This window comes from Falco naumanni, chromosome 3 (assembly GCF_017639655.2).
Source record: "Falco naumanni isolate bFalNau1 chromosome 3, bFalNau1.pat, whole genome shotgun sequence".
Lineage (NCBI taxonomy): Eukaryota > Metazoa > Chordata > Aves > Falconiformes > Falconidae > Falco > Falco naumanni.
The window spans coordinates 36,096,880-36,117,104 of record NC_054056.1 but is presented as its reverse complement, the minus strand read 5'-3'; the positions used below and the strand labels follow the sequence as shown (position 1 = coordinate 36,117,104).

The 20,225-nt window shown below is 46.1% G+C and overlaps 1 protein-coding gene across 5 annotated transcripts in view; it reads right to left on the bottom strand.

Moving 5' to 3' along the window:
- Nucleotides 1-20,225, bottom strand: part of ADGRB1 (adhesion G protein-coupled receptor B1) — a 294,498-nt gene that overhangs the window by 118,423 nt on the left and 155,850 nt on the right. For all 5 annotated transcript variants that reach the window (XM_040588096.1, XM_040588098.1, XM_040588097.1 and 2 more), the window contains exons 9-17: nt 18,522-18,623; nt 16,892-16,998; nt 15,926-16,120; nt 14,822-14,890; nt 11,013-11,121; nt 9,965-10,108; nt 6,539-6,614; nt 2,632-2,734; nt 1,411-1,454 (exon numbers count right to left, since the gene is read on the bottom strand). In XM_040588096.1, coding sequence (XP_040444030.1) covers nt 1,411-1,454; nt 2,632-2,734; nt 6,539-6,614; nt 9,965-10,108; nt 11,013-11,121; nt 14,822-14,890; nt 15,926-16,120; nt 16,892-16,998; nt 18,522-18,623 — 949 coding nt within the window. The remainder of the gene's footprint in view (nt 1-1,410; nt 1,455-2,631; nt 2,735-6,538; nt 6,615-9,964; nt 10,109-11,012; nt 11,122-14,821; nt 14,891-15,925; nt 16,121-16,891; nt 16,999-18,521; nt 18,624-20,225) is intronic.

Genomic DNA, 20,225 nt, shown 5'->3' with positions numbered 1-20,225 from the left:
TAAAATACCACCTTACTAATTTCATGAAGGTTCCCCTGCATGCTGCTGTGTCATATGGTCAGCATAGCACAAAAGGGCTCCTGCATCCCAACCATCTACTAATGCTGGAGCAATTTGTACTACAACACAGAGGGACCGGGTTTGCCCTGGGCTACAACATGGGTGTGATTTCACAAGCAGGGAGTCCCTCTGGATCCTTCAGCTTTGCTTTGGATCCACTCATACATGTGAAATTAATCACAGACCAACAAGAACAGTAAGCTGACTGCAAATATGTTGCCCGCCTATGTGTGTATATGCTACTTAATGGAGCATAAGAGGAGAAGAATAGAATCATTTTTCAGATGCTGCAGGTAATAATAATAAATAATAATAATAATAAATGCAGAGGTAGGTGCCATATGCATGAGATCTCTGGGAGAGAAACTGGCTGTAAGCAGAAAAGAAGTCAGGTTGGTCCTCAAACTGAGATACAAAAGTCAGTGAAGTATAAACACCATTAGATCAAACACCTTGTATCCTTGTCAAGCTAACCCAGGATTTAAGGCCACACTTTCAGAGTGTACTTTATTTTTTTTTCCTAAGACGCACACTCTCTGACAACTACTTCCCATATGTAGTTTATGGTCCTGCCTCTTTGTGGTAACCTGGGATTTCTTTTTTCTCTGCTGACCACAATCACGTCACTCAACACCTCCTGGTCAGCGCCAGTCACTGCAGGAACACTAGCAGAAATCATTTCACTGTATCACAGCCGCACAACACGTACTTCACCGCTGCAGGCCGTATTTGCAACAGCGGGCTCTGATTTTGCATTACTCTCCTCATGGTGCACAGTTTGGGGTGAGCACTACAGAGAGCCAAGCACTGTTGTGTCAAGTGCAGTTTAGGACAATCTGTGAAGGGCTCCACAGTCCTGGGTTTCAGTTCATGTGTTCCTCATGTGGGAGCATCCGAAACTGGAAGAGTCAAAATAAAAGGCCACTTTTGCAAAATGTAGGCTGGGGTCCAAAGCATCAAAGAAAATGCAGACTCTCCTCCCTATGACCAGAAGCACACGCAAATATCTCTGCTCCAATGCTGAGAGATGTTTCCCTGGCAGAGACCTACAATGCTCTCAGCATACAGGACCCTTCATGGTACATGCTGACAACACCTGATTGCAGAGCTTTACCTATAAGACCCAGTTCAACTGGCAATAACAGACAACACAGTAAGAAGGGATGCATTTGGGTGAAGGAAGAAACACTCCCCACCAGGGCGAAGCCAGCCATGGAGTTGGAGACAAGAAAAAACTGAATCAAGAGAGCAAGTGCTGACACAGACTGACACATCACTGCTAAAATTGCAATAATTTCACCCAAAAAGAAAACGGGGTCATGAAAGTAAAGAGAAAGCCACAGAACTCACCCATCAGTTTCATCCCACAAGATGCAGGTCTGGTTGGTGGTTCCCTGCCAGGAGACAAGAAAGGAAAAAGTGAAGCAAATCAGTGCTATGCTGTTTATGGGGTGTTTGGAGCTACTGGAATGAAACATGCAGGTCCTGTAGAACAGCTTCTATTACTCTAAGCATGGTGTGTCTGATACACCAGATGGGCAGTCACAGGTCTCAGTCCTTGGAATAGCTCCTTTCACCCTTGGCTTGAATGGCAAGAATACAATGGGCCTCAGCTTGTTCTGCATCAACAGCCCTGTAGAAGGCTTTGACTGTATCTTCCCTGACTCAACCTACTGATGTTCTTCCTTTTTCCTCCCCTCAAACAGAACCCTTTTGCTGTTCCCTTCTGTAAAGTGGGTCAAATACAGCATGTGCTTTTGTGGGACACCATGCTCAGAAGAGCCACAGCCCTGCAGGAGGTGATCAGGTGTGTTTAAAGCTTCCTGGAAGAGGTTTACCACTGAATCCAGCTGCAACTGTCTTAGACCCCTTTGGAACATCCTTGCAGGAAAGTCCAAAGCAAAGACATGTTGGGTCTAATATTCGTGTTGCAGACCCTCAGGAGGACATCTGAAACCCACAAGAACAGACTTTAGGGTATGTAAATGTCCATCACATACGTCTGTTTTGGGTTGAGCAGGGGAACCTGGAGGGAATCTTCAACTGCTTTTTTAAATTACTGATCACAATGGTAATATTCATGCCTCTAGCTGCATCTGAGGACTGCAAAGAGCATTGCAAGTGTTAATGGAAACAATATTTCCCCTCCTTCTTTCCCTCCTCAAGGAAGATCATTGTTATAGCCCATTTTTTAATGAATACATAGTTCTTCTCCCATGACCATGCCCACAATGAAATGTTGTGAATTTGGGACAAGCATGCCTGTGTTCCCTGTGCAAGCAGTGCTGTCACCCTCCTCCTGCATTGGCAATGCCTGAGCAAGGAACACAGAGCAGGCAGGGTTTGCATGGTTGACCAATACAATGCATGCTTGGCAGTGAGCAACAAGAGGACACCAACACCAGCCTCGTCTCAAGGTGGCAGTTGAGTTAAGGGAGATTGAAGGGCTCTGCATTGGCGAAGAGGTCTCAGGAGCCCAACAAAACCACCTCCTTCCTTGCACCAATACATTCCTGCTATGAAGAAGCAAACACGGTTGCGGGATGGTACAGGTTCCCAGAAAATACTTACATTGTACAGGTGGGAGAATTCAATTTCCAAGGGGGTGAGGAGAGACCGGGGAAATGGCTTAATTGTCACAGAGATGACTTTGGAGTTCAGAACAGTGCCGTTCCTGGGAAGAAGAGGAGAATGAGGTGTTTTAAAGGGGACTGATGGACCTTTGCAGAGCAGTGAATCCCAAAGCATTTGTCACTGGTGGTACAGGGTTCAGAGTACACAGTGCAGAAGGAGTTGCCCCCATTACTTTAAAATGTTATCAAAGACACTTCCTGCTGGTAGACCTCACCCGCTACCTTTTGAGCTCCCCTCACAGCCACTCTACATATATCCCTCCAGGAATCAGATCATTTTATGAACCACGTAAATCCCTAAAGCCATTGGACTTAAAGGCTGTATCTATCCCAGCAATAAAATAGTCCTGGACTCATCTTCTGTCCCTGACACAAGGAAACAGAGCTCATTTCATGTGCTTTCCAAAAAAACCCCCTCTGTTTTCCTTCTCAAAGGCTGGCTTAATCTGCGCTGCAGTAAGTGTTAGGCAGGGGCATGGCTGCCTTTAACAGCATATCCATGGGGCAGCACATGATCCTGTCCAGTTTACTACTGGGAGCACTGGCATGTATCTCCATTCTCTGAGGATCAAAAGCAAATGGAAAGAGGCCAGACCTTGATGTCTAATGTCTGTGCCCAGAGAAATACCCTAATAAATCTGGCAGCCCTAGGAGATTTGGCTGTTGGGAGAGGCAATAAAGGAGGAGATAATCTCCCATATCTGTGCTCCTGCTCCCTGGAAGGCCAAATCCTTTGTAGACATTTCCCTGGACACTGAATATCTAAATACACACAGTACCTGGTGTTTCTGCAGCAGGAAAAGACTTGGGTGTTCAAAAAAGCAAGAGGTCCCCAGCAGTTGAAAAGGCTCCCTCTCTAAATTTACCATGAAGGAGTCATCAGTAGAGTGGTAGCCCAGACTCAGGCTGCTCCCAGCCCTTCCAGCACCCATGGGCAAGGGACATCTTTCCCTAACCAAATCTCTACCAAATCTACAGGCACTGGCAAAATCTTTCATTTTTCTTTCTGGGTCTTATTTTGCTTTTACAAAAGAATTATGTGGCAAAGATTTCCACTTGTTTAACAGCAACTGGATTAAAAAACACAACCAACCAACAAAAACACCAAAAGCTTGGAGTTGTACACAGATGTGTAAGGGGATGCTCAGAAAGTCACTACTCCACAAACACCAGAGGGAACAATAACATTATTTTAGCAGAGTAAAGAAAAAAAGCAAAAAAAAAAAAAAAAAGAGTAAAACAAGTTTTCCTTAAAAAAATAAATAACTAAATAAATAAATAAAAAAGAGGCAATAAAGTACAAATATCAGTCTACAAAGGAAAAGGGAGTAAAAATCAGCTCCAAGCTTTGAAATGTAGGCAGCTGTAGATAAGCTAAAAATGAGAGCTGCTGAAAGGTAAACACCAGCGCATGTCTTCATTAGCAGCTGTGTCTTGGTTCAGTGATGTTGAATATTTGCATGAACAACCTAGATGACACCGAAACATCCTTTTGAAGGCTGCAGACCAGGTGAGAATTGATGTGGTAAATAAAAGCAGAAGAAACATTTGGTTTTTCAGCGTGGCAGAAATTACTCATGCACAAACTGTGGAGGTTTCTTAATGGCCAAGTAGTCACAGCCCAACCAGAAGTTATCCCAGTGCATCCAAGAGCCAGAAAGCGCATCTGAGCTTGGAGAGTGCAAGGTGTGTGTGCAGAGCTACATACTCTGCTCTGGGGAGCTGTGACCCAAAATGTACCTGAGGAGACTGACTTCAGGGCTTTCAATTTCACTTTGAGATGGTGAAAGACTGGAGAGAGTTCAAAGGACAGAGACAAAATTAATCCAGGTGCTAGAAAAGCAGACAAAAGACTCCTGTTGAAAGGCATATCTGACAGTTCATTGCATGTGGGGGATTTTTCACTTGCCCACCTGAAGACCCAGTGCCTGGAAGTGAGTGTCAGGCACGTTCATCCTTAAAATAAAAGACAGTCTCCTAGCAGAGAAGGTAATTAAGCATCTGAGCAGCTTGCTGAGGGAGGCAAGGGACTCAGCATCATGGGGAATCCTTTAGGAAAGAAATGATCCGTCCTTCCTAAAAACACGCTGCAACACAGGTTCTGGGAAGAAAACAAAACACATCAATATCTGGCTTGGACAGGAGGTCAGATGAGCTCAGAGAGCTCCTGCATAGCTGTAAAGAGCACACAAACAGCTGTAAACATGCTGTTTGGTACATGGGGCCATCAGGTGCCAGGCTGTTGATTCTCCAACTGCTGCCCCTGTCCAGCTGGGACCAAGCGCTGCTCAACTCCCTGGCTTGAAAAATCAGGTACCATGTGTATCCTATCTCAGTTGTCACAGCTGCTAAGAACTGCAGGGCTCTCCGGATCCAAGGGGGCAGAGAAATGTGTGGCTCGAATAAGGAATTGCTGCTTGGGGGAGGTAAATTGGGACAATTAGGAACAGCTCAGCTGATGCTGTTTTTTGAATTAAATCTACATTTTTTTCTTTTAGGAAAAATCACTCTGCTTTGAATCGATGTGGTCAAACCCAGGATCTGTGTCCTTATTGCTTGTGTGTAGCCAGGAATAACTGCTCCCTTTTGTGGTCAGAAATATTTTTACCCCATAGGCAGATGCTATACAGCTACATGGTTATTTAGAGACGTTCTTCTTAATGCTGTGTCCATTTGCACGGTGGTGAAGTAAGAGGTACTTTTCTGCTGCTGCTTCTTTTCTTTTTTATTTTCTTTTCTTTGACTCTCCATGGGTGATTCAGGACTGGATTTTTTTAAAGAGGGACTGTCCTTTAATTAAGGAACGTCTTAAATCAGAGCTCCCGTGGGAATGCTGTTCAGAGGCTGTGGCTGCTGCAGCTGCTGGTTATCAGAGCTCATTCACTGCTTGGCCACAGAAAGCTGAAATACCGCTGGATCATTTGAGCCAATGATGTTTATTGCCCTTCTGATCTAATTCCCAGTGCTGTAATGGAAGATATTACAGAATACAGTTGGCTGGCTTGCTAATTCCTCTCTGCTCTCACTCGGAGCTCTTTTGCCATTGCCAGTGCTAAATCTGTAGGTATTTAAATGATTATCGGTGAGGAGAGATGCCCTGGTGTTTATGGTAAATGGGCTCACGCTAATCAGTGCAGAACAGATTTAGAAGGTGCCTTAGGATGCTTAATTTACTGCCTCAGTACCAGCCTTGGGAAAAAAAAAAAAGAGCAAGATAGCGAGAGAGAAAGGGAGAGGAGAGAAGAAAAGGAAAGGGAGCACTGAACACAAAAGCTTCGGTGCCCAAGGCAGTTTGCAGCAGCCGGGAACATGGTAGACATGTGCAGCCAGGCGTGCTGCTACTCTCCTCTCTTCTCCCTCAGCCTGTCTTCTGCTGTCATGCTCTTGGAGGGCTCAGCATGGCTGGCAGCTTCCTGGTAGCTTGGAAGGATCAAGGCAGCTAAGCATCCACCGTCTGTCAAGCCCCCCAAAATCCCTTGTGAGGAGGAGGGCAGCTTGAGAATCCATTCCTGGAGGGCAAAGGGTGGCAAGCAGCTGGCAGGCATGATGTGGCAGCGGCAACACCACTGTGCCTCCCCTCAGATCTGTGGTGCACAGTGCTGAACATGGATGGAGAAAACCTCCCTGCCCCTTCAGCAAGCCATGTCTCTGATACATCACCCCACCTGAACATGCAGCATCCGTCAATGGGGGTCAAAATATTTGCACTGCAAATCAAAGTCTGTCTCGTTGCACCTAGTGACCTTTGCTTTTCCCCTGGAAGACTAGAGCTTTCAGCCAGAGACATCAGCAGGGAATCCTGGTGATATCCCAGCTGCTCACCCTCCCCAGGAAACCCCCCTTACCTCTGGAGGGAAAGTATGTTGCCCACATTCCGGTACAGCACGGTCCCCACCACGAAGACAGAGGAGTCGTCCGTCTCTGCAGGACACCAAAGGAAAGGGAAGAATACAACAGCACTGAGATGGTTGGGATGTCAGCTGTCCCCATGTGACACCCACGTGCAGGCTTAGGCCTTGCGTGGAGGGATCTCTGTTGGGGCACAGTCAATGCCAGCATCACTGTGGTGGGATGCAGTGCCTGATGCCACCACACCGGGTCTCCATCAGTCCCAAAGAAGGGCTCAGTGCCTTTGGGGTGACTCAGCACCCCAGGCGTCTGCCCTCACGTAGGGCTCGCTCATCCCTAATGACCAGCTTGGTGCTCCCCCATTCAGAAATCCCACTAATTCCTCCGACAGCACCATAGCAGACAAATCTGCAGGGTGGAAAGGTCTCTTGCAGCCACCCAGAGGCATTTGGACCTGTCTGTAGCTATTAAGCCATCATAGAGAAGAGCTGTGCTCAGGCTGACAAGAGCAGACAAGAAGGGGAGCTGTCCCACTGTGCCTGGTCTGACCCCACATCTTATGCACTGCCTTGGGAGGCTGCGGGGACCACGTTCCCAGATGAGCCTCTGAATCATCTGTGTGACCTCTGGGCATGTCATTTGACCTTCTCCTCCACCTCCTCTTCCTCCTGCGCTTCATAGTGCCCAGCTGCAAAAAGTAAGAACTTTTCCCTGAAAAAGCACAAGTGGCAGAGGCAGCCCTGTGGCCAGATTTTCAGGAGGAGAAAAAGAAAGTGTCTGGGTGAAAACCAATGTTGAGGAAGCCTGGGGAAGTGCCCTGCGGTGGGGCTCCTCTGATGTCTTGTACTGAGGCTGAACTTACAGTGCGCCTGCTCCATCAGTGCAGGGCAGACATGACTCTGCATGTCTATGTTCCTCTTTGTCAAATTGGGCTCGAGTGGGATAGTTGGTGAAAACCTAACTAGGGGAGACTGATAGACAGGCTTGCAGAGCAATTGCATAAGACATGCTTCTTCAGGAAAGCCAGCACAGCCTTTTGGCATTTCCCATGAATCCCTATGCAAACAAAGATCCTGCTGCCTTCAAAGCGAGTTTTCCCTTTTTGTTCTAAAAGGATTCGGTAGGGCATTTACAGAAACAACGTGTGCTCCTATGAGACTGTGAGTAAGCAAAGACCTAAGCCCCACAGGCTGGGTTGTCAACCTCCCAAGAAGGCACAGGATCCTGGTTGTAATAGAAGTGGAGGCTTGCCTCTCAGTTTGGGACAGATCTTTAATAATGAAAATGCCCATCAATCCTGGTATACAGAAATTAAACCCTCTGATGTGCTGCCCATCTGGAAGAGCATTGTGTTTTGGTCATCTAACATCCCCTCAGCAATGTTTGCTCACCAGCAGCATTGGCACAGCCTGCAGCCCCAAGAGGCACTTCACTCAACTATATAAATCAGTGCTGGCCCACTGAAACCAACTGTGCAAGGTCAGATTCCAGCAGTGACGGGGTCTGGTTTTGGTCTCACCAAGCTGCCTGTCTCCATCACTTTGCTCAGGACAGTTGCTCCTGTTCCCAGCAGCCAAAGAAAGGAGAGGATCAAAACTAACAGTGGTGCATCTCCACTATTAAGCACTGAGTAAACCCTTAGAAAGACCACCAGCACAAGATACTCAAAGCAGGGGCAGTAGAGCTGTGGGTGGTAATCAGGAAACCATGGAAAGGTAAAGACTGATGGGAAGCTGGTTCTTCAGGGTAGATGTCACCTTTTGTTTCCACAGTGACTGCTGCTCGGGGGCCCTACAACAGCTCTATGTGAGGATGTTTCTAATAGAAATCTGGAAAACAGTACCATGGGGAAGAGATGAGGCCTCTGGGACAGCCTTCAGCCCCAAAGCAGGATCAGCTCTGCCTGTGTCTGGTGCCAGTAGCTCGTCCAATGAATGATGGAAGGTTTCCAAAGCTGAAAGCTTTACAACCTCCTGAAACAAGCTGTAATAACCCTCCCAACTTACTCCAACTCCTCCAAGGCAGATAATGCTGTCCTCAAGGCACAACAAAACATAAGGAGTGCTTGACGTGATCCTTGCTCTGCCTGTGACTCATTGTTTACCCTTGGGGGTATCACTTAACTGTTCTTGGCCTCATCAAGAGGCTGCTGCTGATGGCTGCAATGTTTCTATCCCCAGTAGGGAAGCCCATGACAAGAGGTCCTGGTATGACAAGAAGAGGCCAAAGGTCTTCTGACAGCAACAGCTCACAGTCACTGGCCTCTGTCCCAAGGAAGAACAGCACAGGCTGATGCAGCAGCCAGCAGCTTGCTCTCTCAAAGCCACTAGTGACACACACAGCATCAGGGCATCTAAAAGGAAACCCCACCATTTCCCAGCACTCTGCCCAGCTTAGGGTCCTGCTTTTGAAAACTTAGGGCTCAATCCTGCCAAATGTTAAGGTGTTCTGCTAGAAGATTAGCACTCTGTGTTGGTTCCTGGGACTTGCATCCAGGTAAAGGCTGGATGCTCAGAACCCTTCAAGTTTCATTTCACATCTGGCAGTGAGGACAGCTTGGCTTATGCATCCAGCATTCCCACCTCCACACTGTGGCTCATATCCATGCCCTGCTGCGAAGCCAGTAACCTGAGTGATAAACGCCCATGCATTTCATTTCTGAGGGCAGGACATTTCACACAATTGCCACAAAACCATAACCTAGCAAAGTTTATCCATACAGCAGACTCAGACCCATTGGTTGCTCAGTGTGACATGCTGACAGCCAGCTGCTTACCCTTAGATGACCACATCAGGGCTGGATCCAGTCCTAGAGGGCAACTACAGCATTGTTTGCCTACATGGCCATGGTGATAGGTGGCAAAACCATGCCCCTGTTGCACCTGCCTTGCTTGCTCTGGTTAACCATTCTTATGTGGTACCCACAGAGACAACTACCATTCACTACCCCTAATGGCAAGCCAGTGTACTCAGGGATGCATGAAAGACTCAGTTCAGCACCCAACGTGACGTGAAGAGGATTGCAGACTTATCTCAGCATTCACATGCATCGGTGACAGAGTGACTCGGCAGACACAGGGATGTTTTAATTTCTTCCCAGGTTCAGAATCCTTGGAAGAAGCAATCATCATTGCGGTGTTGCTCTGAGTTTTTGTGCCAAATCCTGTTCTTTTCTAATTAAACTGCTTTTTTAAGAGATCTACATCCACATCCAGGCACTAAGCCTGCCCCTGAACTTCTGCAAGGAGTTTAGGTTTGACTCTTGGCCAGGCCATCTCTGAAAGCCTTATTTTCACTCAGCAAAGGTTCTGTGAGCAAATCCAGCTAAGCTAGAAGGAGAATTTGAAGAACAACCAGTTGAAGGAACCTGTCTTAGAAAATGAAGAAATACTCTTTTGAAATGCTCTGGCTGTGCTGCCTACCTGTCAGCCCTGAAGACAAGATGCTCTTGGAGACAGTGACCTTGTCCTCTGAGTTCTTGGCCCACTCCACCATGCCCCTCCAGCCTTTCATGGGGAAGGTGATGTCAGTTGCTGCATTTGCAGGCAGTTTGTGAATGCCGAGGACTAGAGGGAAGCAAGAAAGAAAGAAAAAAAAAAGTAACCTTAGCCATCCTTAATAAATTCACGTGCTGAAAAAAGCATTGGAGGCAATAGTGTGAAATCAGATAGCAGAATGAGTGAAGCTGGATCTTGATAGCTATAGGAATGATGCTATCTTCAGATAATGTCTATGCATGGAGGAAGATGACACTAACTGTTGGGACTCATTCTTCTGTTCATTGAAAAGGACCTGCCTGCACCAAAACTGGCAGAAGAGAGGTCAGTCTACTCCAGTGTCCTGTCTCCAGGAGTGGCCAGTAGCAGCTGTGAAGAAGTGTGAGAAAGAACAGACCAAGGCATTTCTTGGTCTGTCCTCCCAGCTTCCAGCAATCAGCAGGACTTCCTCAGCTAGCGGCCATATCCAGATCATCAACTGTAACAGCCACCAATGGACTTCTCCTTTGTGCATTTTCCTAATCCCATCATGAACCCATCTGTACTTTTTGGCTTCTGCAACATCCTCTGGCAACAAGTTCCATGCTGTGATTGTGCATACAGCATAAATCAAATACTGCCTGCTGTTTGCTTGCTGCCTGATCACTTCATTGGCTGCTGTGCAGCTCTTGCACTAAAAAAATAAAAGGAAGCAACTAGTTCTGCCCAATTTGTCATCTGTTCTCCATTCATGGTTCCATAGATACCTCTCAGATCTCTCTGTGAAATCTCTTCTTCACGTTGAAGTCCTAACTTATTTGGAGAAAATCCACCCCGTATTTATGATCATCCATGTCTTTCCCCAGACCTTTTTAATGTTCCACCACCTGCTGCCTTCCCTCCTTCCCTTCCCACAGCCCAGGTTATACATACTGCACAGTAATTACAGCTTCCTGGGGTCTCTCCCCAACACAGGGAACGCAAATCAGCTCACCCAGATTGTCCGTCACTTGGTAGGAATCCCGGAAATCTTTCATGCGAAAGCTGATGACATCAATGAAATCCTCCATGAGCCTGAACAACTCCTTGGCGTTTGGCCCTATCTGCAGAGAGAGGGAGAATACTGACTAGCACAGATACTAATGAGCATGGCATGAGTTTCTCTGAGGGCAAAGGTTTCTGTCCTCACACATGTCCTGGAAGCATATGCTGGGTATAATGGAGTATTGTGGAGCTGTGCAGAATGAGGACTGAGAATTCCTAAAAAGAAGCCTAGAAAAATAAAAAGAAAAGGGCAAGAAATAATAATACATTCAGATTGATAAAATTTAGGCTGGAGGGCAATATCTCAAAGCAAATCAAAGGGAAATGTCTGAGACTCTCTGGAGCAGAAGAAAACCTACCCATCTCCTTTCCTTCCCTAGGATTACCTCTACTACCAACAACCCCACCCAGAGCAGGTAAGATACTGCTGATGTTTTTTATGGTCCTGTTCCTGCAGTTAATGCAAAAATAGAAACACACTAGGACAGTCTTAGCAGCCGTGATTTAATACAGTTCTACTTTCTTTCCAGGTCCATGGACTTGGGTATTTGGACCAGCCTAGCTGACAACTGGCCAGAGGCATTTGCAATTGCACATCCAGAGACATCATGACAGAGAGTGAAGATGTGTTCATGTTGATGTATTGAAGCTTTGCTCTCTGTCAGCTTCTGAGAGCTTTTCTCAAGCCTTAGATTTCCCTGACACTCAGGTATTTTATACTTGGCCTGAGAAACATATTTGGGCTACTTCTGATGGTATATATATATATGTTACCTACTGAGAGGGAGCCCACCAAACATTACCTTAACCAGCTTAGTTAATTTTGCTATCACTTGACTGAAAGCAGCCATGCCAAAGGACCTCCATGGTCTAATATTGAATCCCAGGCATCAGATTGCATAATCCTATCCAGAAAAGCATCACGATCTGGTTTTCTGCTTTTCTGTTTTGCCAGTACGAACTCACTTTCCAAATAACCAAGTTGCTTCTTTTGGGGCTGTCTTGGAGCGTCTCTGCCTCTTTTTTTCTTTCCTGGTGTTTCCCCGACTAGAAAGATATTGGCAGTAACTCTTCTTTGCCTGTATTTTGCCAGGCTAACACAAGGCTGTTAAACAATAACTAGTTTTCCAGTGACAGATTTCATAAAAGATAATCCACTTGAAATGAGCTGTGCTGACTACCTGTCTTTTCTTCAAAGCACATTTGCCCACAGGGGCTTAGCAAATACCATGAGAGGCTGAAGAACAGCAGTTCAGCTCTTCTTTTCCTTTTCCACCACTTTTAACAGCGTTTTTGGTTCCTCACCATAATCCAGACCTCCTGAGGTGGCTGAGTGGAGCCGAAGGGATGGCTGAGGACAAGCAGGACAGCAGGATGGGATGGAGTCAGGGGGGAGACTAAGCCATTGAGTGTACAGGCAAGGAGCGCAGGGGAGGCCGTGCGTGTCTCTCTCTCTGCCTATCCAAAGAAGCCTGGTAAGACTAAAACCGTATCAGGATCAGGTCAAAAACTCCTACCAGTACAGTAGGGGTAGACTTGAGGAGAAGTGAGCGAGGAAGCTGTTTTTAACAGTATGCTTTTGTATTCTATTAGAGATTGAAATCACAAGGTCAAATTAACTCCAGGTTACACTGACCATTGTCTTTTAGGCTTTTGTCATATAATGACCAACACAATTTCAAAAAACATGGTAGCTTTTCTCTGAATAATTTTCTGGGTTGTTTTGCTTTTTAATTTCCTTGAACATCTCTGCCTGGGGAGCCACAGGGCACTGGGATGTGAGACTGTGATGAAGTTGTGTTTACTTTTAATGAGCAATTAGGGAGCTACAGATCTTGCTTTAAAATTACTAGTTAATCGTGCAAAACACGTGGCACAATTTTGGCCCAGCAGCTTTGAGGGAGAAGGACAGACTGATGAAACCTCTGTGGTCACCCAGTTCATGAAGATTTCTGTGACCTAAAGTCATAGTGTTGGTCTATCATCTTGTTTCCCGCTAAAATATATGCCAGGCAAACATTCTCCCCATGATCCCACTCATGTAGGTTACAGTGATGCTGGTAGCAGGCTGGGCTGTATCTGTCTATAGGTGCAAAAAGCAGATTGTACAGGGAAAGCTGGTGGGCACAAATTGCCAAGAAGAGTAAGCTACAGCTGTTTTTAAGGAGATCAACAGGGTTTCCCTGTTGTCATGACAACTTGACAGTCTCCTCTGCTCTGTGCTGAAATGTCTACATGCACAGAACGGTTGAGTTTGGAAGGGATCTCGGATGTCATCTGGTCTGACCTGCCTGCTCAAGCAGAGCCACCTAGAGCCAGTGCCCAGGACCACATCCAGATAGCCCACCTGGAACCATACCATGTCATCCTTTGCCAAACGTAATGGGAAAACACCAGATCTCAGGGAGAAAAGAGAAAAGAGAAAGGCTGCTTAGTTCCTGGTGGAGTTCCTGTTGCATGAAGGAAATGTATTCAAGTCTCTGCCTCATGTTCTGGACTGTCAACTGTGTCAGCACTTGCTGTCAGGAGTTTTTCCCAGAAGACTTCCCGGGTTGGTGTGAATATTACTGGACCCTCAGGTTACTCTTCGTGTTGGGTGATTTTTTTCTTGATTGCTTGGTATTTCCAGATCTCTCTGAGGAATTTTGCAGCAGTATCAGGTCATTAAAAAGGAGCTGCTGGGTTCTGACCCACACCTCTGGGTACCTTCCATAGGACTGATCTCTCACAAAGGCTGAGTTACATTCCTTGTTCCGGTTATTTTGCAAACTGAGCTGGTGTTTGTGTTCCAAGGTGCAATACTGAGGAATGGACATGGAAGAAACGAGCTTTATCATAGGCCCTTCCACCAGAGTTGCTCGTCCGAGGCAGAACTATTTCACTGTAATGTGATTCCCAAAAGTTGGAGTGAGATGACAGCATTGAGCAGCCCAAGGGCTGGCCAAGGCAATGGCAAAAGGACAGGGAACAGGTCTGACACAAGCCCAAGCAGAGTTCAACTGCGGCAGAAGAGACAAAGGCCATACAAGACAGACAGAAAAACAATTAACACCTTCCCCCAATACATGAGAGTTTAAGTACAGAATTATTCAGCAGGATCCCCAACCTTGAGAGGAGAAATAAATCAAAATGTAACTGAACTCTGGCTCAGCTCATGCTGAGCAGAACCAGAAGCTCAGCTGAGCAGACCCCAGCTCTGAACTATGAAAATCCTGCTTCTCCTGCATCATTTTAGCCAGGAACTCAAACCCATGTAATTCCACTTCTTTGTCTTGGCAAGAAGAAAGAGTGGAATTTTAGCAAGCCAGCAGGGTTATCAACTCCAAACCAAGCCTGACCTCTAAGACTTATCCAAAATCTGCTATTCACCACCAGTCTTTCACTTTCTTCATGCAGAGACTCTGGCTGAGATCCTGTGGCTTACTGTATTACCCCATAAATATGGCTCAGCCAGGCACTAAGCTCACCTGCATGACCAGCTGCATGAATTGGCTTATTGACAGGCAGCTCTGAAGCTGACCAGAGGTGACTGTGTCTGAGCTGTCTGTCTCTTTCATCATAAGGATTTATCCAAGGAGAACAGCATTGGTGGATGGAAATATTTTGTGATCTGTGGCTGAAACGGATATATGTTGCACACAATGCATTGTGGGCAAGAAGAGCTAGAAGATCATGTAGACACTTGGAAATTCCCATTGTCATGGCTTAACCTACACTGAAAGCCTGCTTTGTTTCAGGGAAGGTGTTGAAGGTTCATACCAGCTGAGCTTCCTCCCATTTTTCCCGGTTGTCCTCCGATAAAAGATTGCTGATGATCTGGACAAAGTTCTGGAGAAGGGAGACAAAAGAGGAAAAAAGAGGTGGTTAACCAAATGTAGCCCAGGCTTGGAAGGACAAAGTGATGTGAGAGGAACATGTAAGAACCAGCCACGCTTCAAAAGGGTTCTTATGGTCCCATCCCCAAAGGGTCCCACAGCATTTTACAGGCTTCTGCCCCCAACGATGTTAATGGCAAAACAGATTGTAGTAAGGTCTTTTTCCCAAGGCCTTCACTTTGACTACTGTATCTGCTGTGTTGGACTGGGAATATGTCTTGTATCCATTCTTGAAAGTTTTTAAGAACAGATTAGGTAGATATCTGTCAGAAACTGGTTAAAAACAGATGATCTTGTCTTGTATAAATCTCTTTCTATTCTATTTTCTACTATTTCTGTTATTTCCAGCACAGGGAAACCTTATGATCCTATTTAGTCTGTGACCAGGCAAGAGAAGTAGTCATTGATCAAAAGGGTGCTATGCAGTATCTTTGCAGCACACCACGAGAAGGAAGGAGACAAGATATTTCAAGACCATTGATTTTTTCTCTAGTTTTATCACCCATTGCAGATCCTGTAGGATCAGCTTAATGTTTCAAGTCATGGGGTGGTGAGCCATCCCAAGAGTATATCTTGTAGCCACTCTGCATGCAACTGCTGAAAGTAAATCCCTGGGATAAGAAGCCATCAAGACATTCTCCCACATCAACATCCAGGTACCCAATACCTCAGGATCATCTTTCCTTTAGTCATTAGAGTGAAATCCCTTCCGAATAATGTCCTTGTATCAATTAGACTCCACAGTAAAGTGCTATCAGGTTGAAATAGTTCAGGGTGACTTTGGTTTTCAAGTTCCTTATAAGCCAGGGGGAATAATTTTGAAAGGAGAGATTGTTAACACAGAGAGACACTTCACTGGGACAGAAAACAGTCTGGCTTTTCATCAGCATTGTATCGGCTACAAAGAAAGTAATCAAACACTGAGCCCTGTGCATGCACATGCATCTGTAACCTGGCCTTGGTCTCCAAGATATTAATCTCAGCTCACCTGCACATCCCCAGGAGTGGGGCTATGATAAGCCCTACGGAAGATCTCTGTCATGTTCCTGAGTACGTCCATGGTGGACAGCAAGTCCCCACTGTAACTGGTCCCATCCTGGGAGATTTCCACAAGGTTTTGGAGCACTTCTGACAGCCCGTCTCCCATCAACCCACGCTGAGCTTTGGAAAGATGTTCCCTGGCCTGAGAAACAGAAAGAAACATGACAAACATTTTAGGGACAGTAAAAGTGATGGTAATGAGGTCAGTGAAGGAAATGCTGGGGGAAGGTTTTTGACCTTCCTGATAATTCAGAGTACAGATTAGATGAATCTGACAGTCTTTACTGGCCTGAAAGCCTGTGGCATCTTTAAAATGGTAGAAGAGCAGAAGTGAAAGTTTCTATATGCTCACAAAGGAAAGGTTTTGTGTAGGTTCAGAAAAGATTATTTTACCACACAGGTGCTATTCTGGCCGTAACCCAAGGCCAGCTAACAGAATAATTTTGCCCCAAACCCTTTTTTTGTTATAAACAATTTGGAACTATTTTAGGACACTGTGGCTTGCCCTGAACATGGAAGGGCAGTTCTTATAAAGGCAATGCCATTATAAGGCAAGCCACAGGAGACAAGCAGAAATTCGTCACAACAATGAATTTAAGACTAACAAAAAATAAGTGTCATATTTAAAGGTGATACAGTCACAGATATTCTTACTGATAATGTGATATGAAAGACCTGGTAGGACATGGATTCTGCCAAGATAGATATTGAAATACCCAGTGAGGAACCATCCCTTGCCCATACATGCATCACTAGTTAAGCAAATGAAACCAGTAAGAGAAAAGCAGGGGAGAGCTGGCATCTCCCTTTAACATGAAAATGATGTTTTCCTTCTTTTTTGTAACTATAGTGGTGTAAACAGACATTTGAGGGGATCCCAAACCTGCTGAGCTGAGAAACCAGACAGCCTTACCATCATCTGTATGTTCCTGTAATCAATAGAAACACACTTGATGTATGTAGGAGGCTCCCAATAAGCTAGCCCTTCTTCATCTAAAATGCATCTTCGAAGGATCAGCCCTGGAAGAGGAAAGAAATTAATATGGGAGTGAGGACAGCAGTATGAAAGGGCAAGCACCTTGATGGAGGTCACCCAGAACTGGCCAATGCATCCACGCAGGCATACCTACCAGCACAAAGGGTAGCAGGGGCATCTGCAGATGCCTGAACAACACGTGAAAACATGTAGGAAAGATTATTTCTGTTTTCTTCTGCATTTTCTTAAGGAGGAGCAGGACAGCTAAAGGAACTGGGGATGAAAACATAACCTTGCAAACTGGACATGGCTAGTCAAGGTGAAAGAATGTTTCTTCTGCCCTGGAGGGCAGCTTTCGTCCTGGTTCAGGAAATTCCATGAGCCTCCCCAGGTGGCATAGTCTGGTACTTGCATCTAAACCAGCTACAGTGGCTTGTGCTGCCTACACAGTCTCAAGGAGAATAAATACCCATCAACACCATCTTTGCATCAGCTGAAAAACCCTGAAAGCTGCTTGCGGTCCTCCCCCAGGCCTTTCCTTAGCTTCAGCCTACATAAGTTTTGCAGTGGCAATCACATGCCTTTGCAATGCAGAGGAGCAGAGATATCAGCGAGGAGGAAGGGGAGAGGGATCACCTTGCCTAAGCAGTTATGCTGCTGTTTGGAGAGTCTCTGAGGAGCAGGTTTTGCTGGGTCCACAATCCCATCGATACTGCTAAATGATTCAGTGATCTTCCTATGGATACAGTCCTTCTAGGTTAGTGTTTGGGGTGATACTGACTGTCTCAGGCTGCGTGAGCCAGAAAGGGAGCTGTAGGGTTTGTCTGTATCTGACAGCCTCATTCAAACAGTATAAAAACTTCATTACATTTATTATTGACACTGCTGCCCCCATTTCTGTTCCTGCCTTAGAGTGAGGAACATCCAGCTGAGGACAAGCTCCACCACCAGCATGTCTCCTGGAACCTTCTCTGCACTGCTTTCCACTCCTTGGGGAACACACAGCCATGGCCACATCAGACAACACCTGGATGCCCATATCCTACCACTTAACACTACAATGATCAGATCATCAACTTGAGCACCTGAAGAAATGTTTAGAGAGCTGCTATGTTGTCTAAGAAGGAGAGGACAGCACCTGAGTGTGAGTGGACAATGCAATTCCCATTTCCTGCTTTCAGATACTAGCTTCTTTTATGGACAATGGAGAGAAACGTAACACCCAAGTCTATACGACTCTAGTAAAACCCGACCTGATTTTGCAGAGCTATTTGCAGATAATGGGGAGAACATACTACAGTAGCCCTTGATTGCAAAACTGTCCCAGGACTAGGCAGTAGGTGGATGGGAGACCACCTCAGATTCTCCAGTATGAACCAAGAAGTTGTTAAACAGTGAAGGACCACAGAAACCCTGAGGAGTCAGTTTCACTCTGAGTGAAGGAAAGTAAGTCCATTTGCCTGTCCTGTCCTCCCACAGCCAGGTTCTCCTTTATCTTGGAGTCAAAGGATGAAGAATACACTGAAGGTGGGCTGGCCCCTGAGCCAAGGCATGCCGTCATGCTTACCAGTGGCATTGCGAGGACACCGGACAGCTGCAGCATCCCCAGCAGGAGTCTCTTTCCAAACCACAGAGCCAAGACTTTCCTCATCACAGATTTCGTGGGGCTCTGCAAGGAAGGAAAAACTCCATTGGTAAAGCTTCCTCCTCAGCAGGAACATGGAAAAGGGAATGGAAAGAGGAAACGGGGGAGCCTGGTCTCAGGGGAAAAACACTGTGGTGTCAGCCAGGAGGCCTGGAGGTGAACTCCCACCTCTGCAGCTGCTTGGTGCATGGGCCCTGACAAAGCCACTTAACTTCTCTGGAATTTGCTCTGCCTGTCTGAAAACTGGGCGTCCATCCATCCTGAGGATTAGCCTGCTAATGTGCATGTAACAGCCTGGGAGAGTCCACTAACATATTTTCATTGCCTTGTGGCAGGTCTTTGCAAGAAAGCTGTTGTTGCTATGCCCTACTAAAGAGTTTTCTTGTTTAATGTGCAGATGTCCACCTTTTGTAAGTGAACTCCATGGCTCCAGGCTCTACTCCTTCTATCCTTAAGGGTCACCACCTTCAAGGTCAGATGTGTCTAAAATGAAGTTCAATATAAATAAATTGGAGTAAGAATGAAGGAAAGAACAGCAAGTAGATGACAAAACCAGATGGACATAACCCCTGGGTGGACTTCATTCAGGTCCTCTGTCTGGTGCCAGCTTATGTGAGGCCACAGGGAGAAGATCTGAGCACCAGCAGACTGCATTTGTATCAGCAGCTCATTTCCAAACACTGCTGCAGTCTGGGAGACTACAGAAATGTGTTTTGAGACATCACAGAGAAAACTCTTTGGAAGGAGGGTTTTGGATGCTTCTGTCTGTGCGTGGAGCTGAGTCGGCCCCAGAGTCAGTGGGACCTGGTAAAAAAACAGTCACTGCAAGAGAGCTTTTTGCTGAGAAACTCATTACTTACAGCATGTAAAACAGAGGGGTACATGAGGATGGTGTTAAAGCTATTTATCACTCCTGAAGGTGGGAAGAAGAAAAAACTTGATTCAGTGGTTTTTGATTACAGCTTTTATTTATTGTGCATGTAAAACTACGAATAAAAAGAAAGCTGAGCACATGCCTGCAGCTGGTCAGGAAAGGCAGCTGCAAAGCCAAAGCCAACCAGCTGTGGAGCCTGACAGCTGCCTGCTGAACTTCCTTCCCATATAGGAAGACACTGCCCATACCAGGGTCCAGTGATGCCAGAAGAGACATGCCAAGGTTGTAGGGAAAATGTTCATCTGCCATAAAAAAAGAGGGAGACCTTGAGTTTTCATGTTGGTCCTAAGGGAGCTGCGGGGCAGTGATAACCCTGAAGGCTTCTTTCTACAAGGGACCATGCAATGGACATGCTTACATAGACCATTTCAGGACCTTCATCACGGTGCAAATACCTGGTGATGGACATATCCCACTGCTGCTCTGGAACTACCCAGAGCACCAACCTGGCTGTGGGGAAGGCTCAAACCTAAGATTACGGGCATGGCAAGTCTTGTTTCTTTGGAGGACTCATACAAGACTCAATAAGCTACCTACACATCGCTGCTCCTGGAGTCAAGCTCCAAGACTGTGGCTACAGCCCCAGCTACAGTTCAAAGACAGATACCTCCTCAGTAGACATTCATAATGAACAAGTTTCACTCTCTGGTTGGAAACAGATGCTTCTTCCCCTGTTTTAAAATTCCTTCTTG